Source organism: Leptidea sinapis, chromosome 24 (genome assembly GCF_905404315.1).
Source record: "Leptidea sinapis chromosome 24, ilLepSina1.1, whole genome shotgun sequence".
NCBI classification, from domain to species: domain Eukaryota; kingdom Metazoa; phylum Arthropoda; class Insecta; order Lepidoptera; family Pieridae; genus Leptidea; species Leptidea sinapis.
The window spans coordinates 3,222,980-3,245,922 of record NC_066288.1 but is presented as its reverse complement, the minus strand read 5'-3'; the positions used below and the strand labels follow the sequence as shown (position 1 = coordinate 3,245,922).

General features: G+C 35.3%; 5 protein-coding genes across 5 annotated transcripts; 3 read left to right on the top strand and 2 right to left on the bottom strand.

Moving 5' to 3' along the window:
- Positions 1–2,573: 2,573 nt before the first annotated feature.
- On the top strand, positions 2,574–3,437 carry LOC126971689 (histidine-rich glycoprotein-like). Its single transcript, XM_050818084.1, has one exon. It carries the CDS (start codon positions 2,609–2,611, stop codon positions 3,329–3,331), a length of 723 nt encoding a protein of 240 aa, XP_050674041.1. The 5' UTR covers positions 2,574–2,608; the 3' UTR covers positions 3,332–3,437.
- Positions 3,438–8,617: 5,180 nt separating this feature from the next.
- On the top strand, positions 8,618–9,480 carry LOC126971684 (histidine-rich glycoprotein-like). Its single transcript, XM_050818076.1, has one exon. It carries the CDS (start codon positions 8,659–8,661, stop codon positions 9,391–9,393), a length of 735 nt encoding a protein of 244 aa, XP_050674033.1. The 5' UTR covers positions 8,618–8,658; the 3' UTR covers positions 9,394–9,480.
- Positions 9,481–10,068: 588 nt separating this feature from the next.
- Positions 10,069–11,100, top strand: LOC126971678 (histidine-rich glycoprotein-like). Its single transcript, XM_050818068.1, has 2 exons — positions 10,069–10,099; positions 10,203–11,100. Exon 2 carries the CDS (start codon positions 10,207–10,209, stop codon positions 10,996–10,998), a length of 792 nt encoding a protein of 263 aa, XP_050674025.1. The 5' UTR covers positions 10,069–10,099; positions 10,203–10,206; the 3' UTR covers positions 10,999–11,100.
- A 4,068-nt stretch (positions 11,101–15,168) lies between these two features.
- LOC126971696 (eukaryotic translation initiation factor 3 subunit K) lies at positions 15,169–17,900 on the bottom strand. The gene is made up of 3 exons (XM_050818093.1): positions 17,492–17,900; positions 16,597–16,816; positions 15,169–15,346 (listed from the first exon to the last, which is right to left on the bottom strand). Exons 1-3 carry the CDS (start codon positions 17,762–17,764, stop codon positions 15,195–15,197), a joined length of 645 nt encoding a protein of 214 aa, XP_050674050.1. The 5' UTR covers positions 17,765–17,900; the 3' UTR covers positions 15,169–15,194.
- A 3,202-nt stretch (positions 17,901–21,102) lies between these two features.
- Positions 21,103–22,413, bottom strand: LOC126971655 (magnesium transporter NIPA3). Its single transcript, XM_050818030.1, has 3 exons — positions 22,128–22,413; positions 21,883–22,025; positions 21,103–21,811 (listed from the first exon to the last, which is right to left on the bottom strand). Exons 1-3 carry the CDS (start codon positions 22,354–22,356, stop codon positions 21,200–21,202), a joined length of 984 nt encoding a protein of 327 aa, XP_050673987.1. The 5' UTR covers positions 22,357–22,413; the 3' UTR covers positions 21,103–21,199.
- Between the last annotated feature and the right edge of the window lie 530 nt (positions 22,414–22,943).

The window sequence follows — 22,943 nt, the reverse complement described above, 5'->3', positions numbered from 1 at the left end:
ATGCAAAAATATTTCAGAGTATTGTACGTTTCACTCGCAGCCATTTGTATTATACGTCATAATTAGTTCTCTGGGCGCTCGCGAGTGGCGCTTCAAATAGGCACAAAATAATTTGCTGTCAAACATATGGAACAGTCTGTCCAGTGGTATTTTAAATTTTAATACAGGTCAGTGGGTAGTACCTATTGAAAATATAATGTCACTAAACTATTAAAACCATGCGGTTTGACTAATGTATGATAATATTAATATCAAACGGGATATCTTATATGTAATTCAAGTATTGTTGAGTTCCCGGATATTTCGAGATAATTTCAAATGTATGGCTCATGTGTGATTGAACCATTTACCGAGTGCTGGGTAGTAGTAGTCTGTTTCTCACTCTAGTGCGTCAAACTAGATTATCATCTCTACTACGATACCACGGGTTTGTACCACAGCGGAACCTTTTTCTGCCGTGAAATATTTATTTGCAAGTTATTTGTGCTTCGGTTTCAAGACCGCTATGGCTTTCGAAATAAATAGGCTAATTAGACTTAACATCTTGTGTTTCAGTGACGAGCGTAACTCCGATGCCGATTTTAAGTTTCATTTCCACCTTCCAACTTCGCACGACACGCCACAAGTTAGGATATCATCCTCACCATCTGGATGTGTGGCGGTCCTCCACAGTGCGGTTTTCAAGGAGCTTTCTTCCACGTACTACAAAGCTGTGGAATGAGCTTCCTTGTGCGGTGTTTCCGGGACGATACGACATGGGTACCTTCAAAGAAAGCGCGTACACCTTCCTTAAAGGCCGGCAACGCTCCTGTGATTCCTGTGGTGCTGCAAGATATTGTGGGCGGCGGTGATCACTTAACAACAGGTACGCTCGTTTGTCCTCCTATTCCATAAAAAAAAATAAGTTCAATTTAAAAATACTGAGCGACACTGCATTGTAATGGGCAGGATGTATCACTATGAGGTCAACTACTTCGTTTTGTCAAATTATTTTCGAACGACTCCACTACATGGGGTACACTGAAAATTTTGCACTTGTAGCTTATAGGAACTATTTGAATATCGATTGTTATATTTTTGAAAACGTTGCAACCTTCTTAGTTATAAAAAAAAACGATTGGCGGGAAATCATTTGTCAATTGTTTTATATCACACATCAAAGTTCAACGTACGCAACGAAAATGGAATTAAGTGGAAAAGTTTTTAGAGCGATGATTTTTTATGATTTTAAAAATTCTCTCTCTACACAAGACTGCGCCGTTCGTCTTCAAAATACTTTTGGGAGAGATGCACCTTGCTTGAGCACCGTGAGGCGATGGTTTGCTGAATTTGAGAGAGGTTGGGTTTGGAGGCACCCTGTGATTTCTGTATTTTCCCCAAAATTAAAGATTTGATGATAGAGGTTTCACTTTTACCAATTCCGAAGAGGCAGAGATAGCGTTCAATTAGCACGTAAAAAACATGCCTTCAGATCTGTGGTCCTCCTGTTTTAAAAAATGGTTCGATCGCATTAAAAAATGTTTAAAATGTAAAGAAGAACTACAGGTCTTTATATAACTATAGTGCTATAGCACGTTTTTTACTTTTAAACACTTATGTAAAATAAACATATTATTTTTTTAGTTTTATGGCAATTATTGTTTATACACTAAATTCCAACTGTTGACTTTTGTGGTTCATATTTAGAATAGCTCGGACTCTTGGGTACGAAACCATAACATTGTGGATAGCAGGAACATTACATAAAGTATTCGTATAAAGTGAATCTAATATATAAAATTCTCATGTCGCGGTGTTTGTAGTTAAACTTCTTCGAAACGGCTTGACCGATTCTCATGAAATTTTGAGTGCATATTGGGTAGGTCTGAGAATCGGACATCTATTTTTCATCCCCCTAAATGTTAAGGGTGGTCCACGCCATTTTTTTTTTATTTTAATTTTTTTGACATTTTTTTTTTATTTGTTTGATTATGAGTCAGCATTAAAAAATACATACAACTTCAAATTTTCACCCATCTACGATCAACAGTTACTTTTCTATCGCGATTTTAATATCGGCAATACAACGTTTGCTGGGTCAGCTAGTTGTCTTTATATATAAGTTATTATGCTTATAAATCATTTCCTTTTATTTATTTAACTTTGTTTAAATAGACATGACAATTATTTTTCTAATAAAAATAAATTTAAAAAAAATTGTTATGATACGCTCATACATCAAACTTTCCAAAAACCATTAGCATTATGAATATCTCTCTATTTCCTAAGTTTAGTATTTGGTCATGCAGTGAGGACCATCTCAAATCTCTCAACGTGATAACCGTATCGAAATTAAAATGTTATATTTGATTTGCTGATTTTATTATCTAAATATTTACACCAAAACATTGAATACCTACTGATATATAATTGTCACAATATTTAAGTTGGGGTCGAATCAGTTTTCGTTGACCTTGAACGTTCGGTTAGAAACAATTTCAGAACGTTTCCTAACCGCTACTGACGAGTCGACTACTCACAAGTATAAAACCGTCCATCGGCGTTCAGAGGTCAGTTACAACCGGACTTCCGTTGGTACACCACGACCAATAACAACACCTGACCAGTGATGAAGGTTATAGTTGCTTTAGGAGCGCTGTGCCTGGTGGCGTTATGCGCCGCCACCGAGGCTGATGACCAGGCCATAGCGGCCAGCCACCACAAGGGGCACCATCACGAGCACGGCGGCGGACACGACCACCATGCTCATCATCACCACCACCACGGAGGCAAGGGGGGTAAAGGTCACCACGGCCATCACCACCACCACAAGGGCGACGAGGGACATCATGGCCATCACCACCATGAAGGGCATCACCACGAGCACGGCGGCGGACACAAGAAGCACTGGGACGAGCACGACCACCACGGAGACCACCACGAACATGGACACCACCACAAGGGCGAGAAGCACGGCCATCACGAGCACCACGACAAGGGGGAGAAGACCGACGGATACCACAAGAAGTACCACAAGGACCACTTCCACAAGGACCACCACTTCCACGACGGCCACCACGACGAGGGCAAACACCACAAGCACGGACACCACCACGGACACCACGAGGACCACGGCCACCACCACAAGAAGGGAGGCCACCACCACTCCGGACACCACGAGGGGCACCACGGCAAGCATGGCCACCATGACCATCACCATCACGACGAGGGCCACCACGGACACAAGGGACACCATGGACATGATGAACATCATCACGACCACCACGACCACGGCAAGAAGGGCGGCCACCACGACCATAAAGACTGGGGCTTCCACCACGGCAAGCATTAACCGTCGCGCGCCGGACTGTGTACACTGTCGTACAATATTATTGTTGTTCATGAATTTTGTTACTGTTTTTATGTTTTATAAGAAAAAGTAAATGCTATTAAAATAATTTAACTGTTTTTAATTGAAATCATAATATTAGGGAATAATATCTAATATATAGCCCTGTATTGGTGATCAATCCCATTTAAAGTTTGATTTGAAACAAAAATAGAATTTATTAGATAGATAACAGCATCACGATATCTAGCAGGCTCAACTTTAACTGAGAACTAAACGTACCTAAAATTAAATAATTCACAGATTTAAATTAGCAAAAAGAAGTGACGAGACGAGAAAATCGTTTACTTTATATTTTATTAAATAATACGCCCTGCTCATTTCAATAAAAGGCATTTATTTTAAGTATATACCTACATATCTTTCTAATAGTAGATACTACTACCGCTTCGGAAACAAATGGCGCTCTGAGAGAGAAGAAATGGCGCAAGAAACTCTCCCAGCATTCTTTTCACGCTCTTTTTAATATAATAAAATATACAATATTGTGCTGTCATTGTTATTGCTATAAAATAATCATTATCTAGTCCCAGGCTGTCCGATCGCTTAGATATCCAGCTTTTTTGAAACATTTAAATTTATTTATGGATAATGCCTGAACAGCGAATTGGATTTTATTATAAAAGTGTATACATTTACACTTAAAGCCTACTATAAATAGTTACAAGCAATCCCTTATTTTTCAAGTGTTATAATAATGACAATCAATATTTTGAGCAAAAAAGCAATGTAGTGCCCTTCTAGATTCTTGATTGAACACAAAATTCTGTGCGGCATAGCAGTTACGTTCATCACTTTGAGATATTAGATGTTAGGTATTTATTTTTTATTTTTTTATTTTATTTGGAAAACTTACAGTGTTACAATAACTTAATTACTAAATAATAGTGTGAACATTTTACACCATTTAATAGTTTTCGCATATTGTTTCTAATAACACATAGCGGTAATATAGGTACATCTTTTTTCTTTTTTTTTTCTCTCTTTGAGGTATGTCTCATTAGCCCAGTAATTCCGCTAGCATTTGCTTGTCGGCAGAAAAAGGTGCAATTGTCGAACGAGCGCTCTGTGCTAAGAAACATACCACTCGTGTTAGATTAGAATAGGTTAGGGGTGGTTGTGGTTTATTTGTTGCCCATGGGAAATCACTTTTTATACGCTTTCACCTGTATGTTTGTATGTTTGTAACCGACTTCTTTGGGCGCGATTTTGACCCACTTTAAACGGCTAGATTTCGTTCAAACTTTGTAGATTTATCGAGAACCGATGACATTACACTAATTTGATAAAATTATTCAATTTTTCAATTTGCAAAATATTATTTTTTTAATTTATATAACTTTCATCTATAGTCGATAAGGCAGGAATTGATGTTAAAGTACTTAATAGTATTAAAAATACGCTTTTATAGAAAATTTAACTAAAAAATGAAAAATAAATAATAGCGTGGGGTGCTTTTTAAGATATTATTAAAATAATAATTATTCTACACCCCACGCTTTTTTTTTACAATAAAATATATTTTTTTACACTATTTTCAATTTAAATTTATTTTCTATTTTTTAGTTGAATTTTATATAAAACGTGATTTTAGTTATTTTTAACTATTATTTATTTTTAAATGTACTCTTTAGGCACATGTCTAAACGTCAAATGGACCTGTTACGTTGTCAGACTTTAAGCTTTGCTCATCGTTATCACTACTCATGATTTCACGGGATATTGCGCTATTAAAAAGAAGTAAAGAAGGGATGTATAGAAGACCATCATTTTGAAAATAAAATTATGTTAATTTTATAATAGTATGATTTTACATGAATTAAGAGCATGTTGACCGTCTATATAATGTTTGATAACATGCATTTTCAATATAATATTACAGAATAAATTATATTTGCTCCTAAAGAAGATATAGGTATGTACTTGGAGTTTCGCGAGAGAGATTCGATAAATTCGATTATTTTAAATACAGCAGAATCATTGGCTTTTCGGTCATAGTTACAATTCTTGATCTTTGAACACACGACAAAATTGAAAACTTCTGTCTCCTTTAGTCGACTTCAGCAGACTTTACTCAAACCAGCGTAACATGGCCGACTATGACTGATCAATTTTGAATCAATAGAAATAGAAATATTTATTTACCATAGGGAGCGACAATAACATAACATATCCAACAACACTTGGTAAAAGTCATGAAGCTACATCAGTTAGTAAAGGAGCTGTGACATGGAGAGAAGAACTACTATGAAACTCCCAGCCCATCTTTAAATCATATAACAACTAAGCTTACTAAATACAATAGTAGATAATTTTAGGTGGCCTGCGCAAAATCAGACAAGAACCATGCATCATTATCCTCTATATAACGTAGCCTTTTGTGTCAAAGAAGCTTTAAAATATTTTTTGAATTTGTGTTCAGTCCGCAAATATAGGATGAAAAATGCGCCTAAAGAATTTTTAACTTCAAATACTTCTCAGAACTTGCCATGCTCTTGAAATTGAATAACAAGGATTAAATTACTAAAACGAGCTAAACTACGAACGTCCAAGTCCGCAGTAAAAGCGAACCCACTAGACTCACCCTGATGAAGGACTTGCAAATGGTCCGAAGCTAGTCAGTACCAACAACGATAAAACGTGTGTAAAGCCGTATTAATAAATAAGTGAATGACGTCCACTGCTGGACAAAGGCTAAGAAATAATGTATAACTACAAGTAGAAGAGGCTTCTTTTTAAAAAAAATGTTTTTGTTTTATATCTGTTTGGCAGTAAACAGTTTCAGCGTAAACCAATATGGAAGCGCATTTAAATGTTCCTGATGTTAACCGTCCAGAAGAAGCCTTAAGTGTTTCGTCATTACAGGCCATCACAAAATTTGGTACTGTCCCACCTATTGACCTTTATCTGAAACTAATCCAGATTTAGCCGATCATAGAAATGATTTGTGGTCGGTACCTATACATATCCATCTATACAGATCTCGATCAAATTGAAAATCAGTGTCGAGCCTCAGATGGCTTGACGTATACTGAGTGGGCCTCCGATTGGCAACACTAAAGTGATTGCACTGCTCCTCAATGATATTGTTTTCATATTTCTTTTTAAATTCCACAAGGTCTGTATTAATTATTCTTTATTATTGTTACACAATATGTATTACACTTATTTTGTTAAGGGTTCCTTTTTTAATGACGTAAATTTCGACCTAATATGTCCTGCAGTGTAATTATGTTGCCAATAAAGTTTATTATTATTATTTAAATTTAACTTGCAGGATTTGTTTACTGACATACTCTAAGACGAGTGAAACAAGTTAAAATTTTAAAATAGCTTAATATCTAGCATCGATTTTAGGCTCGGGCATAGTTTAATGAAAAAGTCATAAAGAGGGTATTTTACACGTCTCATCATCATCATCAACCGGAAAACGTCCACTGCCTGCTGGACAAAGGTCTCCCCCAAAGATTTCCACGACAATCAGTCCTGCGTTGCCCTCATCCAACGTATTCCGGCGATCTTAACCAGATCGTCGAAAACATCTAAGCAAACATTTAATAAGTACAAATAGGACTTAACGGTTTATAGTTTGACGCTATAAAGTGCAATTTTAAAATTTATTTTTAGTATTTTCTACGCAAAGAACCTCATTTTAGCTATCGAAACGCAACGCATATGGTTCGAGTAAGAGAGACAAACTTATGCAACGATACAGTCGTCGAGCGTCATCTCTTTCTCACACCACGGACCACAGACAAATTTCTTTCGTACATTCTTCATAAGCGATCCAAACGCCATTTAGTAAAAGGAACTTCATGGTACGAATTTCAGCGATTCAGATTATTTACCTAAACTGAACTGCATCGGAATCGCATCGCTCATTAAAAGTTGATGGTAGGCCCTCTTGGATGGTAGGTCTTATGCAAAAAGCCAACATTTTTTATTATGATAACACAATATTTTAAAACGATATGCACCTATGACAATAATTGTTACTTCATTATTGTACAAATAGCAATCAACATCCCATAAAAATTCATTTTGATAAAGCAAATGTAACATAAAAGGGCTGAAAAGGCATTTATTTTCTCAAAATGGATTCCTTTAGAATTATTTTTGATGTCATTTCTAATATACTAGATACTACTACCGCTTCAGAAACAAATGGCGCTATGATAGAGAAGAGGCGGCGCAAGAAACTCTCCCAGCATTCTTTTTTTGCGCTCTTTTTAATAAAAATATACAATATTGTACTTTCATTGCTATTGCTATAAAAATCATAATCTAGTCCCAGGCTGTCCGATATTCAGTTGTGGAGTAATAGGATTTACGACAGAGCTATTTTTTTATAAAACATTTAAATTTATTTATAGATAATGCCTGAACAGTGGCTGGGACTTTATTATAAAAGTGTATACACTTAAAGCTATTATGTATCTTATAACATTGCGGCAATATTAAAAAAGATAGGTGCTTAGTTACTCTAACAAAAAAGTATTGTTCACATGATCATTATAGCAATTATATTATGACAAGTTACTGTTACTTACCTACACCCAAAAAGGCTGCACTTACATAAAAGAGAGAATCAGTAAATAAAAAATGTGAGAAAAGTAATGGTAGAAGGTACACAAGCGTTCGTAGTTATTGAGATATTAAGTTCTTCTCGAATAATCTCCGAAATGACGTGACTTTAAGACTGCGTGCTGCAGATACCTTATATTATATGGAGAATATCAGGTGATATTTTTGGAACAAAATGATTTAAGGTTTCATGTTGCAATCTTAAAAACCATGTTATTATAAATAAATCAATTCCAACAGCCACACTGCCACATTAACAATTTCTACACGGACGAGTTCGCGAGCGGCTACTAGTATGTACCTAACGATGCAATAATGTTTAAGATAACTTCATAAAAAATAAAACAACTACATTTTCACGTGTAACAGAAATTATGAATGGTCTAGAATCAAGAACCAATTAAAGTATTTTATTCAGAACATTGGAGGTGTCGTAAGAGTGCAGTAAAAGAAAGTTCCAATACAATATCGTTTGTAACTGTGAGTACAATTTCTTTGGGGTTAGCGCTATGACGCAATAACCTATAGGCGTAACGGTTGCTGTGGCGTCCTTGCCCAGTAATTTCACCAGCCGCAATCAACCACTTTAATGATTGATATAAATACCTTCTCCAACTGAACACAAATCAGTTCATTCACAGTGTTTTAACATCAAGCTTATAGAACTCTTGCGGGAAAACGGCAAAATGAGGACGCTAGTCGCCCTTACTTTGTTAGGATGTGTCGTGGTAGCATGTTCTGGCCGCGAAATAGGTCAAGATGTGGACCTTGTCGCAGCCGCCAGCCATCATAAAGGCCATCACCACGAGGAAGGCGGCGGCAAAGAACACCACGCCCATCATCATCATGAACATGGTGAAAAGGGACACAAAGGCCATAAGGGACATCATCATCACCACAAGGGCGAACATGGAGATCATCACAAACATCATCATGAAGGACATCATCACGAGCATGGTGGCGGTCACAAAAAGCATTGGGACGAGGATGATCACCACGGCCATCATCACGAACACGGCCATCACCACAAAGGAGGCAAGCATCATCACAAGAAACATCACGACAAGGGAGAGGAAACAGAAGGATACCACAAAAAGTACCACAAAGATGAATACCACAAGGACCATCACTTCTACGACGACCATCACAAGGAAGGGAAACATCACAAGCATGGGAAACACCATGGGCATCACGACGAGCACGGAGGACACCACAAGAAAGGAGGGCACCACCATTCGGGACACCATGAGCATCACCATGGCAAAAAGGGACATCATGACAAGCACCATTATGATGAAGACCACAAAGGTCACAAAGGACACGGTGGCCACGAAGAGCATCATCACCATCATCATGACCATGGCAAGAAAGGAGGCCACCACGACGAGAAACACTGGGGATTCCACCATGGCAAGCACTGAGATCCAACCCTGCTATACTTATTTAATTATTGTCAGTGCCGTTATTTCCTCGTTACATATTTGTAAATAAAGTTTATTGTTACTATATTTCGTGTGTATTGATTTTTACTCGCTTTTTCCAAACTCTACAGCTAACACTTTCTCATTTTATTTTTATAAAGAAAAAAAGTTAAAATTAAGTCCCGACTTTTGAACAAGTTATAAGGTTGAAGTGTTATATATGATGTTGTATAGCTATATTTACTGTCGTTTAATTCATTATTCTGTAAGATTAGGGAAATTAAAAACCGTTACATAACCGTATTAAAACAGCCAAATAGGTCTTCCTTAATCTTCCTTTATATAAATTACCAAAAATACACATTTGATTTTCGAAGCTTAAATATTGTGGTACGTTTTCGTGTTTACGTTTTTATATGAGCAATTTGTGAGAGTTATGAGACTTGACCTAATATTTTAAATGTTTTTTTCATTGCGGTACAATAATTGGAATAAGGTTTAGAAAACATTGGTTAATATGGAGTACGTAATTTGGTTAATGTCGTCACCATGGTCTACAGAATCACTCGTCTAGAAATCTGCAGCAATGCTATTGCTTAAGATCGAGCTGCAATCGACAATCAAAGCAGCGATATCTATAAATTTGAAGTGCGACTTCTGTTTGTACACAATAACCTTAGACCGCTCGACAAACACTCTTTGTTTGGTAAGTCACTCTATCTAATGTAAACAATAATTAATAATATTAAATATAAACTTTTAGCTAAAAGTTAACCATTAGCCTAATTTCGTGATATTGTATTTTACAGAAAAATGAGACGAATATTTTTATTAATATTCGTAATAGGGCCACTTACTTATGCCCGACATGTTGAAGATGAACAGTCAGCATCCAAAGTTGCATTAGATACAGAAAATGCTGGTAGCCAAAGAATAGATCAAATTCCAGCAGGAACTGAAAAAAAGGAATCGAAGGACAGTCACCACGAAGCTGGTGGTGGTCAAGAACACCATGCACATCACCACAAGGAAGATGCAGAAAAGGGGGATAAAGGATATAAATCCCACCACCACCACGACAAGGGTGAACATGGGCATCACGAAAAGCATCACCACGAAGGTCATCACGACGAACATGGTGGCCATAAGAAGAAACACCATGACGAGCATGACCACCACGGTGAACACCACGAAGCGGCTCATGGTCATAAAGGTGGTAAATTCGGACATAAGAAGGGTCACAAAAAAGGTTCCAAGACTACTGGCTTCCATCACAAATCACATAAGGATGAGTACCACAAGGAACACAAGTTTTACGACGACTTCCACAAGGGCGGTCATCACCATAAGCATGGAGACTTCCATGGCCATCATGATAGCAAAGAGGGTCACCATAAGAAGGGCGGCCACCACGAGAAAGGACACCATGAAAAGCACCATGGCAAAAAGGGACAACATGACAAGGGTCATTATGATGAAGATCATAAAGGTCATAAGGGCCACCACGGACATGAAGAACACCACGCGCATCACCACGACCATGGGAAGAAAGGAGGACATGCAGGAGGGAAAGAATATGGATATAGTCACGGCAAAAAGGGTTAAGCAATTTGAGTTTATTCCTAATTTGGTTTTGTGTATTATATTGTTGTTAATGAGACGCTATATGTCAGTTGTTGATTGTTTTGTTAAATTAAAGTAATACTTACTAAACACAATCGTTTTTTATTTGTCTCTGAGTAATGTATCTCTATATTTTTTGATTTCCAATCGACAACAACGTCCATGACTACATAACTAAGTATACTCGTATGCACGGTCTAGAGCGGTGTCATTGAATACACAAAAGTAATATAAAGTAAACTTGCAGACCGCGTGGAAGGACACATGTGAATATTGCAAGTAGCATACTACCCTACTCTATCTGCACATCCATGTGTTACTGTAATTTTAAAACGGTCTCATTTGACGGTAGGTGATCGCTTCCAGCAAAAACGTCAATCTTTAAATATTATAAGAAACTAGCTGACCCAGCAAACGTTGTATTGCCGATATTAAAATCGCGATACAAAAGTAACTGTTGATCGTAGATGGGTGAAAATTTGAAGTTGTATGTCTTTTTTAATGCTGACTCATAATCAAACAAATTTAAATAAAAGTTTGGCGTGGACCCTTAACATTTAGGGGGGTGAAAAATAGATGTTGTCCGATTATCAGACCTACCCAATATACACTCAAAATTTCATGAGAATCATCAAGCCGTTTCGAAGGAGTTTAACTACAAACACCGCGACATGAGAATTTTATAAGTCAAGCACTTTCTACCCAGTGAGCAAATCTGGCTATCTAACTTACTAGACCTAAGTTACTGTATTCTCTAGCTGGGGTACAGTGTGTCCAAATACATTTCCATCCCGATCGGTCCTGAGTATCTCTCCTAATATCGTTTCAGATCTTTCGGATTGACAGTCTGCCGCCAGGTTTACATTAACGGTCACATTTGCGTTGTCCCTAGGGTTTCCAATCCAGGACTTGAATTTATATAATTTCGGAATTCCTTTGGACTGTCTATACTCTATTTATCTTTACGTTTGATCTGCATATCGATAGCGATTTCAATGCAGCGTTCTTTAAAGCCGGGTCTGCTGCGGCAATTTAAAAAATAAATGTTAGCAAATCAGTCCGTCCGGTGCACCTGTTTTCGTGTATGTTATTGTTTCATTTCAAAAATGAGTTCCGACGAAGTGCATTCAGCTTTTTGTATTTATTTTTATGATCTACTAATGTAACATCCCAAAGAACCGGCCTTTCTGTTATCATAATTACCATAATGATAGTCTATACGTATTCATTCAGTGAACGCAAACATATTATGCGTTAATTTCCCTCCCCGCAGGCGAACGCAAATCAAATCAAATCAAAATAACTTAATTCATTTAGGTCACGGAAACGACACCTATGAATGTCAAAAAAATATTTTTTTTTTTTAATCTACCGCTACTTACGACGCGGCTGATGAGATGAAGGGCTCAGCTCCGGGTGTTAATTTAAAGTACCGCCACCGCTAACGTTGGCTAAGATACATATCATTGGCATAATCCAAATCCCATTTAATTTATGCCGATTCTATTTTGGCTGTTTAGGTAGGTGTACCAGAGACATTTTTTCAATTCGGGCACAAAACCACTGTTCACAACTAATGTCTGCCTACCCATTTACTGATCCCATAGACAACGTAATCACCGAAGTACTAACAATATGCCCAATGGTAACTTTATATGGTTTATCAATGACTTTTATAAAAGGGTATCCTCGACTATTAATGAAGAATGTTTGTACGCCAATTTTAAAGACCAACAGCATACTTGTATCTATATCTATATATATATCTGGTTTTGTAAATGAATACCTATAGCATTAGTGATTACTTACACAGTGACCTGCAGGTTCGTTTGCCCTTTTCTGAAAAAAATAATTGAAGTACTAGGTAGGTATTATCTATATCTACAACTTTGATATTTTCAAAAGAGCGTGTACACTTTTCTAAAAGGCTCCTGTTATTCCTCTGAAGTTGCCAGAGTATAATAAAGTATCCATCATCATCAGCCGGAAGACGTCCACTGCTAGACAAAGGCCTCCCCCAAAGATTTCCACGACGATCGATCCTGCCCTGCCCTCGTCCAACGTATTCCGGCGATTTTGACCAGATCGTCGTTCCATCTTGTGTGCAACACTGCGTCTTCCGGTACGTGGTCGCCATTCGAGGACTTTAATGCCCCAACGGCCATCTGTCCGTCGAACTATGTGCCCTGCCCACTGCCACATCAGTTTCGCAATCATTTGGACTATTTCGGTAACTTTGGTTCTCCTACGGATCTCCTCATTTCTGATTCAATCTCGCAAGGAAACTCCGAGCATAGCCCTTTCCATTGCCATAGTACACAATCTAAACTTCCAGGTCCCAAGAAGTACACAATCTCAACTTCCAGGTCCCACGAAGTACACAATCTCAACTTCCAAGTCCCACGAAGTACACAATTTAAACTTCCAGGTCCCAACAGTTGTATGTCAGCGCAGTGTACGAAAGCGTCCCCTTTTTGCAGTAAGCCCAATTCGGACCATCTCCGGCAAACGCGAGCCTGTGCAGCGCCTAGTTAGCACATACAATTAAATCTTTTCAGATATTGACATATCAGGTATATCGGAATTACAATTCAAATCAGCAATTAATAACACATTGAAACAGCATCAATTTAAACTTAAATCTCATTGTAATTAAATTAAGTATTCTCATTGGAGACTTATATATTATATCTAACCTCATAATAATATTGTAAGCAACATCTGTTTGTAATAATCTCTCTTGATTCCTGCGTTATTAGTTTTCTTTTCTTTCTTGTAATCTAACACTTATATAGTAACCCGTGGACATTGTCGTAGGTTATGCACTTAGTAGTACTTATGTTATTTCTTCCTCTAAAGTAATCATCTAGTGTGTAATTGTTTTGTATCCCAAATAAAATAAAAAAATAGCCCTCTGAGCGACCACCTTCTCATAAAGCCCATAGTTAGCGACTACGTCTGCGTACCGTAAGTCATCACTGGCAACACACACTGGTTGAAAACTTTCGTCTTCAGACACTGGTATTTGGGACGAGAAGATTTTTTTACGGAGCTTCCCGAACGCTGCCCATCCGAGTCGGATTCGACGAGTGACCTCTTTCGCGAAATTGCACCTGCCTAACTGGATTGTTTGTCCGAGGTAGACGTACTCGTCGACAATTTCGAAAGTACAGTTCCCAATTGTTATGGGAGTAGGTGCGACATTGACATTTGACATGATGTTCGTCTTGTCCATGTTCATTTAGAGACCTACTCCTTGGGAAGCTGTTGTTGAGGCCATCAAGCATATGGCTTAAGTCTTCCATGGTCTCTGTCATGATTACGATATCGTCTGCGAATCGAAGGTAAGTGATGTATTCACCATTGAAGTTGATGCCTAGTCCATTCCAGTCCGGAAGCTAAAAGACATCTTCCAACGCAGCGGTGAACAGCTTGGGCGATATGATATCGCCTTGTCTGACTCGCCGCTGCAGTGTGGTAGGCTTCGAGATCTAAAGAATCCATGCTTCTGGATATTTGTTTGCAAATTGCAGGCAGGCTACCCTTGACATGATGCTAAATTCAGTGGCGTGATGGCAGGCCGGTAGTGGCTGCAATATTATTTTTTCATAAAAGATCGAAGCTCAAAAAACTTAGTCAAATGTACTTTTTTTGAACTGATAGTCAATTCACATTAGGAGATGATTCAGTTTATTGACTATTGATGGATGGTGAGAATAGGAGGATTATTTTACTGTGTGTAATAGTGTTTTTTTTTTTATGAAAATAAGGAACGAGATGAGCATGGCGTTCAGCTGATGGTAATTGATACGCCCTGCCCATAACAATACAGTGCCACTCAGGAATCTTGAAAAACCCCAAAAATTCTGAGCGACACTAGAACTGCGCCTTGAGACATAAGATGTTAAGTCTCATTTGCCCAGAATTTCACTAGCTACGGCACCCTACAGACCGAAATACAGTAATGCTTACACATCACTGCTTCACGGCAGAAATAGGCGACATTGGTACCCATTATCTAGCCAGCATACTGTGCAAAGGAGCCTCCCACTGATAAAATGGTAATGCTGAAATCATCAGCAAGAATCAGGTCAAACGTAACTTGAACAATGAACTTACAGCTGGACTAGGTTGGACAAATAAAAACTTAAGTTAATTCAAATCTTGATATAATCTGATTACAATATCGTCAAGAGGGGAGCAAGATGGTCAAATTCAATCTTCTCTGTAATATTCTTAGTCTTAATGTTTTCATCTTGGTTTGCGATAAAAATCAGGTCCCCTTGATCCTTCCATCCGTACTTCTTCACCCAGTGTTTCAATGTAACATCTGAAATAGAAGTTGAGCATTACATATTTAAAATGCCTGCACACTTTTCAAGTTTCAACAAAAACGCAATACACAGAAGATCATATAGTTCCCAATCATTCTTCTGGCCAAAATTCAGCTAACATGTGGGCCTGGATACATTGTAGAAGTGTAGGCGAACTTGTTCAAAGGTCTCCTCATCATAATGCTACGAACTGTGCTGGAAGAAGCAAAGTTACCGACATTATGAACAGTTTACCCGCATGAAGATGCCATTATAACTGTCAAGTGCATAATGACCGAATGGTCTCAAATTGGTTTGCCCAGCGTAAAGATGAATTTACTCTTATTCCATCGCCATCTAAGTCCTAGATCTTAACCCAATAGAAAATTTGTGGTGTTTGATAGTTCAAATATGGGCCAATAGAAACAAGAGGACTAAAGAAGCTATTGAGCTGCATTGACACAAAATTTGGGATTTTATGAATAGGAACCGATATATTTTGTAATGGTCTAATAAGGTATATACCTTACACATATGTGTAAGCAATTGTTCGATATTATTGAAAGCCATGATGCTTACACTCAGTTTTAGCTTTAAGTATTAACCGCACAAATCTAACCCATTAAACACTAAACTTTTTATTTTTTTTTTCACTTTACCAAGTGGATGTCATTTCTAACTTTTAAACATAAAATTAACAACATAAAGTGTATCATTCTTCAACTGTAAAGTTTAATTTTATTCAGATTTTTTGTTTAAATTCCTAAGTGTCTAATTTTTTTCATTTTATAAGCCATTATGATAAATTAGATTGTGTATATTTGCACAAAATAGATTGAATGACAATTGGTGGACTATGCCCAATTGTCATACATTATGACACCTGCTGTCATGTCTAATAAAGTAATAACAGTTACTAAAGAAATGTATGTTCAAGCAATTTTTGTATTACAATTAACTATCAAGACTGTAGGAAAATTGCCTTAAGGTGGATCACCAAATGGCGGCTGAAAATTATATTATATATACTTATATACATTTTTACAAATTGATTTAATAAAGAATAAGATTATCAGTTGGCTTTTTGGCACTTGTACAGAATTTGTTTATTATAGTTAAATAAAAATAATATGAAATTCTTTGGATGATCAGTGGTTAAAATAACTTTACTTTTACAACATGTTTTATAGCTAACATAATAAAATGTATAGAAAAGTTATCAACATTTTTATCTTATGTGCTGGATTTTTATTTAATAAGTACATACCATCGATTCCTCCTAATAAATCAGCCAAATTCTTCTTATCAATGGCTTGGAAAGTGATTCCAACTACATGGCAGACAAATTTACGAATTGAATCATGGAAATTGCTGATGCGGTTACACAGTTCAGGCATTTGATGCACCCTATTCCAAAACTGGGCAAAATCACACTGCTCCAAAATGTCGGCCAAATATTTTATTTGTGAAATTGTTTCGTTTTCAGCCTGTAATAAATATTGATTTATTTATAATATAAATTTTAAAGACAAATTATGTAGATGGCAGTACTGAAATAACTTTCTCTATCCCTATTTCAATGTTCAATCCTAATCATTCCATCCATCATGGGGACATTTTCCGCATTTGGTGCTTTTATTTGTTTGGTGTTAATATATCTTTATATATATAATTCTTCTGTATGGGTGTTGACAGTGAACTCCTCCTAAACGGCTGGGCTGATTTTAATGAAATTTTCTTTATGTCTTAGGTGTATATGAGGATGGTTTAGATTCAAAATTGAACTGAAAACTGACTTTGACTAACACAACTGGACCGATTTTGATGACTTTTTTGTGTGTTTCACTGAATTTGAGATGGGTTTAGATTCTCAATTCAGTTCATATATAATTCTCCTGCCCATGTGTATGGTCGTGAACTCCACCTAACGGCTGGACCGATTTATTTAAATTTAAGACGTGTGTACAGAACAACGTCTATCGGGTCCGCTAGTTATGTATATATTGAGTGAAATGACAATATTATTCTTAAACATGGGCATGTTACTGTTAACAACATACTGGTTTCACATTTCAAAAAACAATATTAGTGCTGTGTTATAGAACAGCCTCCTAAATATGTTTCTTGATTTTATTACTCAATTAATTATATATAATACGTACCACAGATTCAAGTAATAAACATTTACACAAAGTAAAGTCGGTGTGTGGATAATTCGTAAGAGCCTTCAACAAAATTTGACATGTAATATCCGGATTAAATTTTTCTGGATTGAATTGGTATAATTTCAAAACAGCCAAGTTTGCCTCCAGATCATAAGTATTTTCTTTAGATTGCATTTCCACGTATCGTTCTAGAGTTTGAAGGTTAGCTGGATTATATCTTTCAATACTCTTTAAGATAGTTGCAACCGTTTGTCTCATTGTCTCGGCCATTATTATTTTTTTTTCTAGTTAAATTTAATGAAGTAAAAATAAAACACGAAGCTGAGGACGTATTCTGAAATGTAAATCTCTCGCTGCTCGCATCACGGCTCACGAGTCACGCTGCACGCATGACATTTCTTGACTCTTTCAGTCTTCTCTGTCACTGTCAGACATTGGAGTTGACATATGTAAAATGAGTGTCAACCATTTTTTTTTTAATTTTATAACCTGGTATTAAGACTTGCGATTTGAACATAAACGTAAAACATAATAAAAGGTCTTTTTTATTATGTTTATGCTTTTCATTTCAAAGTTCACTTCACTTTAGCTTATATTGTTTGAATTGTATTTTTAATATAATGGTTTATAAGTTTTGCCTCTTAATAACTGATCAAGAGGAGGTGGGTGGTATGAAGAATCTCATAAAATGTTTACAGTATCACTGATTTCTCTAGCCAGCACAAGTCTGTCAATCAGAAATGTTTGGCAGTCGAAAATAAGGTGTTCCTCAGTTACTTTGTTTGCAATGTGGCCAAACGAATATTTTCAATAATACCCAGTCTTGCAAGGTGTGACTGTGCAATATTATGACCAGAACGCAATCTATTTATGATACGTGGTAATAAAATCTCTTTTTCTTTTTGTAATCCTTCAATTGATTGTATTTGCCAAGGTCTGACAAGTATGCCTTCTTGTATACGGCCATTCCATTTTCCTTTATACCTTTGAATTTCTTGGTCAATATATTGGAGACAATCAGTCATAGGAATCTCTGTTACATTTTCAACATCAAAGAATTTAATACATTCATATCAGCCATTTCGTTACCTGTTTACCCCTGTGGTATTTATATATTATATCTTTTTATAAAAAGGAGGATATAGTTAGATTTAAAATTAGCTGGAAGATAGATTAAACCTTATATTATGCTTAAATAATCTGTTACTGTTAGAAAGGTCTTAAAGTTGCGAATTTCACGTATTTTTAGTAATGCTTGATAAACTATATAAGATTCTGCTCTAAAATATAAACATGATTGGTAAAACATTTTTTTTTTTACTTTATAGTGTAGTTGAGTTCTGTTATTAGTTGAAAATACAATGGTAAGAAAAGGATTAAAATAGCAATTCTAATTCTTCTCTAATTTTACATTATTTAATAATATTATGTATTTCTAGATGTTGTTAATGACCTTGAAGATCTATTTGTATAAGTTAAAATTTTATAAATTTGTTATTAGAATATATTATTTTCAGTATCTTTCCGTAGGCAAAAGCCACCTCTAAATTAAAGGCATTATTTTAATTTCAACTTCCATGGTGCTTACGGGGCCCTTGCGGCATTGCACCAGATACTCAGAGCCCTGTTTTGCAAGATTTCTAATTTATTTGCATGCCTGCTGTTCATATACATGTAAGTGATCTATAGGCAAAATGACTTCTGATAAGTTTGTACCTTCCATAAAAAAAAACTGTATGTCTAAGGGCTGAATACGCAATGTGCAATGCCAGAAAAAAAAAGTTCAGTTCAATTCTTCAAACTTCAAAAGTACCTAGACAATTAAACATTCAAATTTCAAAGTTTGTTTGTTGTTTCTAATCATAAAATGTTAGTTAGAGAAGATGTTTATAATATTAGCTCAAACTTTCAATGCAATAGCCTCTGTGGCTTCATTTATCTTTCAGATAGCTTCTCAAATAGGACAAATAATCGTGATCGTGATATCATCGTGTTTTAAATTTGTATTTGATATTATAAACACTGTGTTATTATTTATTCAAATAGTGTATGAAGACAACTTGTTCTTGTTTACTGAGGATTTACCCAATTGGACTCAGAAATGTTTGGAAAATGTTGCTTTTCAGTTCCAATATATTGGAAACTTATTGTTATCATTTAATTATAGAACTGTAGACCAAATAGGACAATCACTAATGTTTGTCAAGAATACATTAAACACAGTGCTAACAATATTTACTGAAGTGTTTTTCATCCTAAAAAAAATATTAATGTTATTGGGAAATTCTTTTTGGTTAATTTTGACATTTGTTCCCATTCATCTTCCAAACCTAATCAAAAGTTTAACTTTTATTTTAAAAGACATTATTGTAGATGCTATTATGGAAGCTTATTCAGGACTCCTACAATTTACAAACTTCCTGTCAGATGTTCCTCTTGAATCTTTTGTTGGACTCATTTCTGCAGTGGGCATCATAAGGATATATTTATGTTTCCAAACAAGTATTAATTCACAATTAGTGTTATTTTACTGGACAGTTGTGAGAAAAGTTCTTTATTTTCACTATGCTATTTATAATTATTTCAATGATTCTGATGTAAGACTAATAGCCAGGATGGCAAGTGGAGAAACAATAACAAGAAGAGAGATAAACTTTAATGAAGACATTGATGTGGATAGCAATAGTCCAGATGCTTTGTGTGTTATTTGTCAGGAAAGACAGAAATGTGTTTTAACACTGCCATGTAGACATGTTTGCCTTTGCAGAGAGTGCTGCACTCAAGTGTATAACTACCAACGCACATGTCCCATTTGTCGAACATTTATTTATCACTCGGTCACAGTGTATATATAATAGAAAACAATATAAAGTCTGATCTTCACTTATTATAATAAATATTTTAAAATATTGCCATTTATTATATTGCCCTTCTAGTCCCATTATAATTAAAATAATAATATAAGTTAATATTATTATTTTATATAAAAACAATTGCTCTGTAGGTACCTAGCTAAAACCTTGTATAGGTAATTCATATCCATAGATAAGTGTTATAATGTCTCATACCTCACAATAACTTTCTGGGAATACCAATGGGAATGTGTTGTAGGGGTTTGTTGGTGATGGGTTATTATTAATTTTGATAGAAATAAGAAAAACAACCATGAAATTTAAATAATATAAACTTATTGCTGGCAAGAATATAGTAAGTTGTAGGTGTACCCATGGCAAGTACAATGAAATACATATAGAATATCCCCCTTATTCATAATAGTCTGCTAGCTTAAAGCATTGCTAATTTGCACTCTGTCTTCTTCTATTGACCTAAGTCAGAATGAGAAGAAACACTCCTTAGCGGCTGTTTAAAGTTTGTGGACCATTATGAATAAGGGGGTTAATATTTACATATTATATTACACAGCCACAGCACTCATTTTTGAGCATGAATTATTTCAAACTGACATAATATTATTTAGGTATTACTTATTATAATATAATATACTACTTTAATATATATATAATATATTAAAGTAGTCCATATTTGTGCAAGATCAGTAGAATGGTACAAAATATTACATATTATAGTGTAAATAATACTACATTACATATTTTGTAGTAATAAAAATTTTAATTTCAAACAATTACACAATAGATACCTTACTCATAGTTTATACATCTTTATATGTAACAAAAAAGAATAATGTTATAAGTCAATGAATGCTCGATTGTTGTACTTATCTATAACACTAGGATTTTTATACATATTCAACATAAAAACAGCTATTACTAATATAATGAAACCAATTATACAGCCTATGATATCTTGGTAGCCAATTTTTTCCCATTCTTTAAATAATATTCCTGAGGATACAATGACTAATACTGTGAACATAACATAATAGACTGGAGTAACTATAGTTGTACTAAATATATCAAGTGACTTATTTAAATAATTCAGTTGCATCACCATTCCTGCTATAGCCATAGCAATCAGAAAAATTAAAGTTCCCAAATTAGACATATCATTAATACTGATACCTTCTTTAAAACCTAAAGCTACTCCCTTACAAAAAACAACAGTAAGACTGCCAATACCTGAACATATTGATAAATAAATACTGACATTAGTTTTACCTAATTTATGCACTAAGAAAATCTTTAAAAATAATATTGATAGAGTAACAATTAATACATATGATACAAAGACATGGTCAAAAAGTCGTGATTTCAATTCTGTAAAGCTTGATATATTATCTGACCTTGGTGAGTGCACAACTAAAATAACGGAACCAATTACACACAGCAAACACCCAATCTGAAAATATTATGTTTTTAAGATTAACATCAATACATAATATAACCTGTATATATAGAAGTTTGACTGACCTTCCCAACAAAGTGAAGCTTTTCATTTAGAAATTTAGATGATAATACTGCTGTAACTAATATACTAAGGGCTCCTAATGGTGTAACGAGTGCAGCAGGCACAAAACCATAAGCAAGTAGGTTTGCTCCTTCCCCAATTCCCACTAAAATATGACAGGAAAATAAGATTAAACAATTTTTAGAATCCTAGTAAATATCATAGCAAACTCAATAAATATTAGTATGTGTTTTGCTCAAAAAATTACTTGTTAGTAAACCTAACCACCACATCCACTGTCTTAGGTATGAATATCCACCAGCTGAAGCCCGTACATTGCCCTGGTCACTTATCTTTTTTAGCGCAATTTTTTTAATAATAAAACTAGAACCAATAAATATACTTGAAGATATTGCTAATATAAGTCCTATAAGGTAAGAAGTAAAACTTTTATTTTCAGTGACCATATTAATTATTATGGGCAATTCCTGATCCATAAATAAAACATCAAAAGTTTATAACAATTTAAATTATCTAGATAATTGTGATTAAAGTATTACTCATCTCATTCTATATCAAAGAATACGTTCATATTATTATACTGAATACTATAAAGTCTAACGATTCTAAATTCAAATTTTCTACTGCTTAGTGCTTAATTAATAATATTAATTTATATTATTTATTGATAATATTTGAAGCGAGAATTTCTTTTTATAATATATAATCGATTATTGAATCAAAATTCAAATCATCGAGTATTTAGAGTTTATTAATGCATATATCTTTTACTCTATGGCCTAGGCCACAGATTTTTTTTTTGGTTCTGTTCGTCCATCTGGACAGGCAAAGGGGTCAAAAGCCCATACAGCCAAGTCTTCATTTTTTTTTCTATACTTCACGTTACACAGCTTGTTCAAAGTCAAGCCATGTATTTATATAATCTTCATCTTCAAACATAAATAGTACAATTTCCCATAAAAGTAGTATTTCGTGTTCTTCATGTTTCATTTTCTTCATATACATATAGGTTCGCATGAAAGGCCGAAGCCAAGTCTTTTATTGATAATATTCTTATTCCAAT

What these genes read in the sequence shown, in the direction of transcription:
- LOC126971684 (XM_050818076.1), top strand. Translation starts at nt 8,659, where the DNA reads ATGAGGACGCTAGTCGCCCTTACTTTGTTAGGATGTGTCGTGGTAGCA.
- LOC126971655 (XM_050818030.1), bottom strand. Translation starts at nt 22,356, where the DNA reads ATGGATCAGGAATTGCCCATAATAATTAATATGGTCACTGAAAATAAA. An exon ending in GTGGTTAGGTTTACTAACAA is followed by an intron (nt 22,026 to 22,127) that starts GTAATTTTTTGA and finishes GTCATATTTTAG; the next exon opens with TGGGAATTGGGGAAGGAGCA. An exon ending in AGCTTCACTTTGTTGGGAAG is followed by an intron (nt 21,812 to 21,882) that starts GTCAGTCAAACT and finishes TAATATTTTCAG; the next exon opens with ATTGGGTGTTTGCTGTGTGT.
- LOC126971696 (XM_050818093.1), bottom strand. Translation starts at nt 17,764, where the DNA reads ATGGCCGAGACAATGAGACAAACGGTTGCAACTATCTTAAAGAGTATT. An exon ending in GTTTATTACTTGAATCTGTG is followed by an intron (nt 16,817 to 17,491) that starts GTACGTATTATA and finishes TATTTATTACAG; the next exon opens with GCTGAAAACGAAACAATTTC. An exon ending in TTTATTAGGAGGAATCGATG is followed by an intron (nt 15,347 to 16,596) that starts GTATGTACTTAT and finishes CTTCTATTTCAG; the next exon opens with ATGTTACATTGAAACACTGG.
- LOC126971689 (XM_050818084.1), top strand. Translation starts at nt 2,609, where the DNA reads ATGAAGGTTATAGTTGCTTTAGGAGCGCTGTGCCTGGTGGCGTTATGC.
- LOC126971678 (XM_050818068.1), top strand. Translation starts at nt 10,207, where the DNA reads ATGAGACGAATATTTTTATTAATATTCGTAATAGGGCCACTTACTTAT.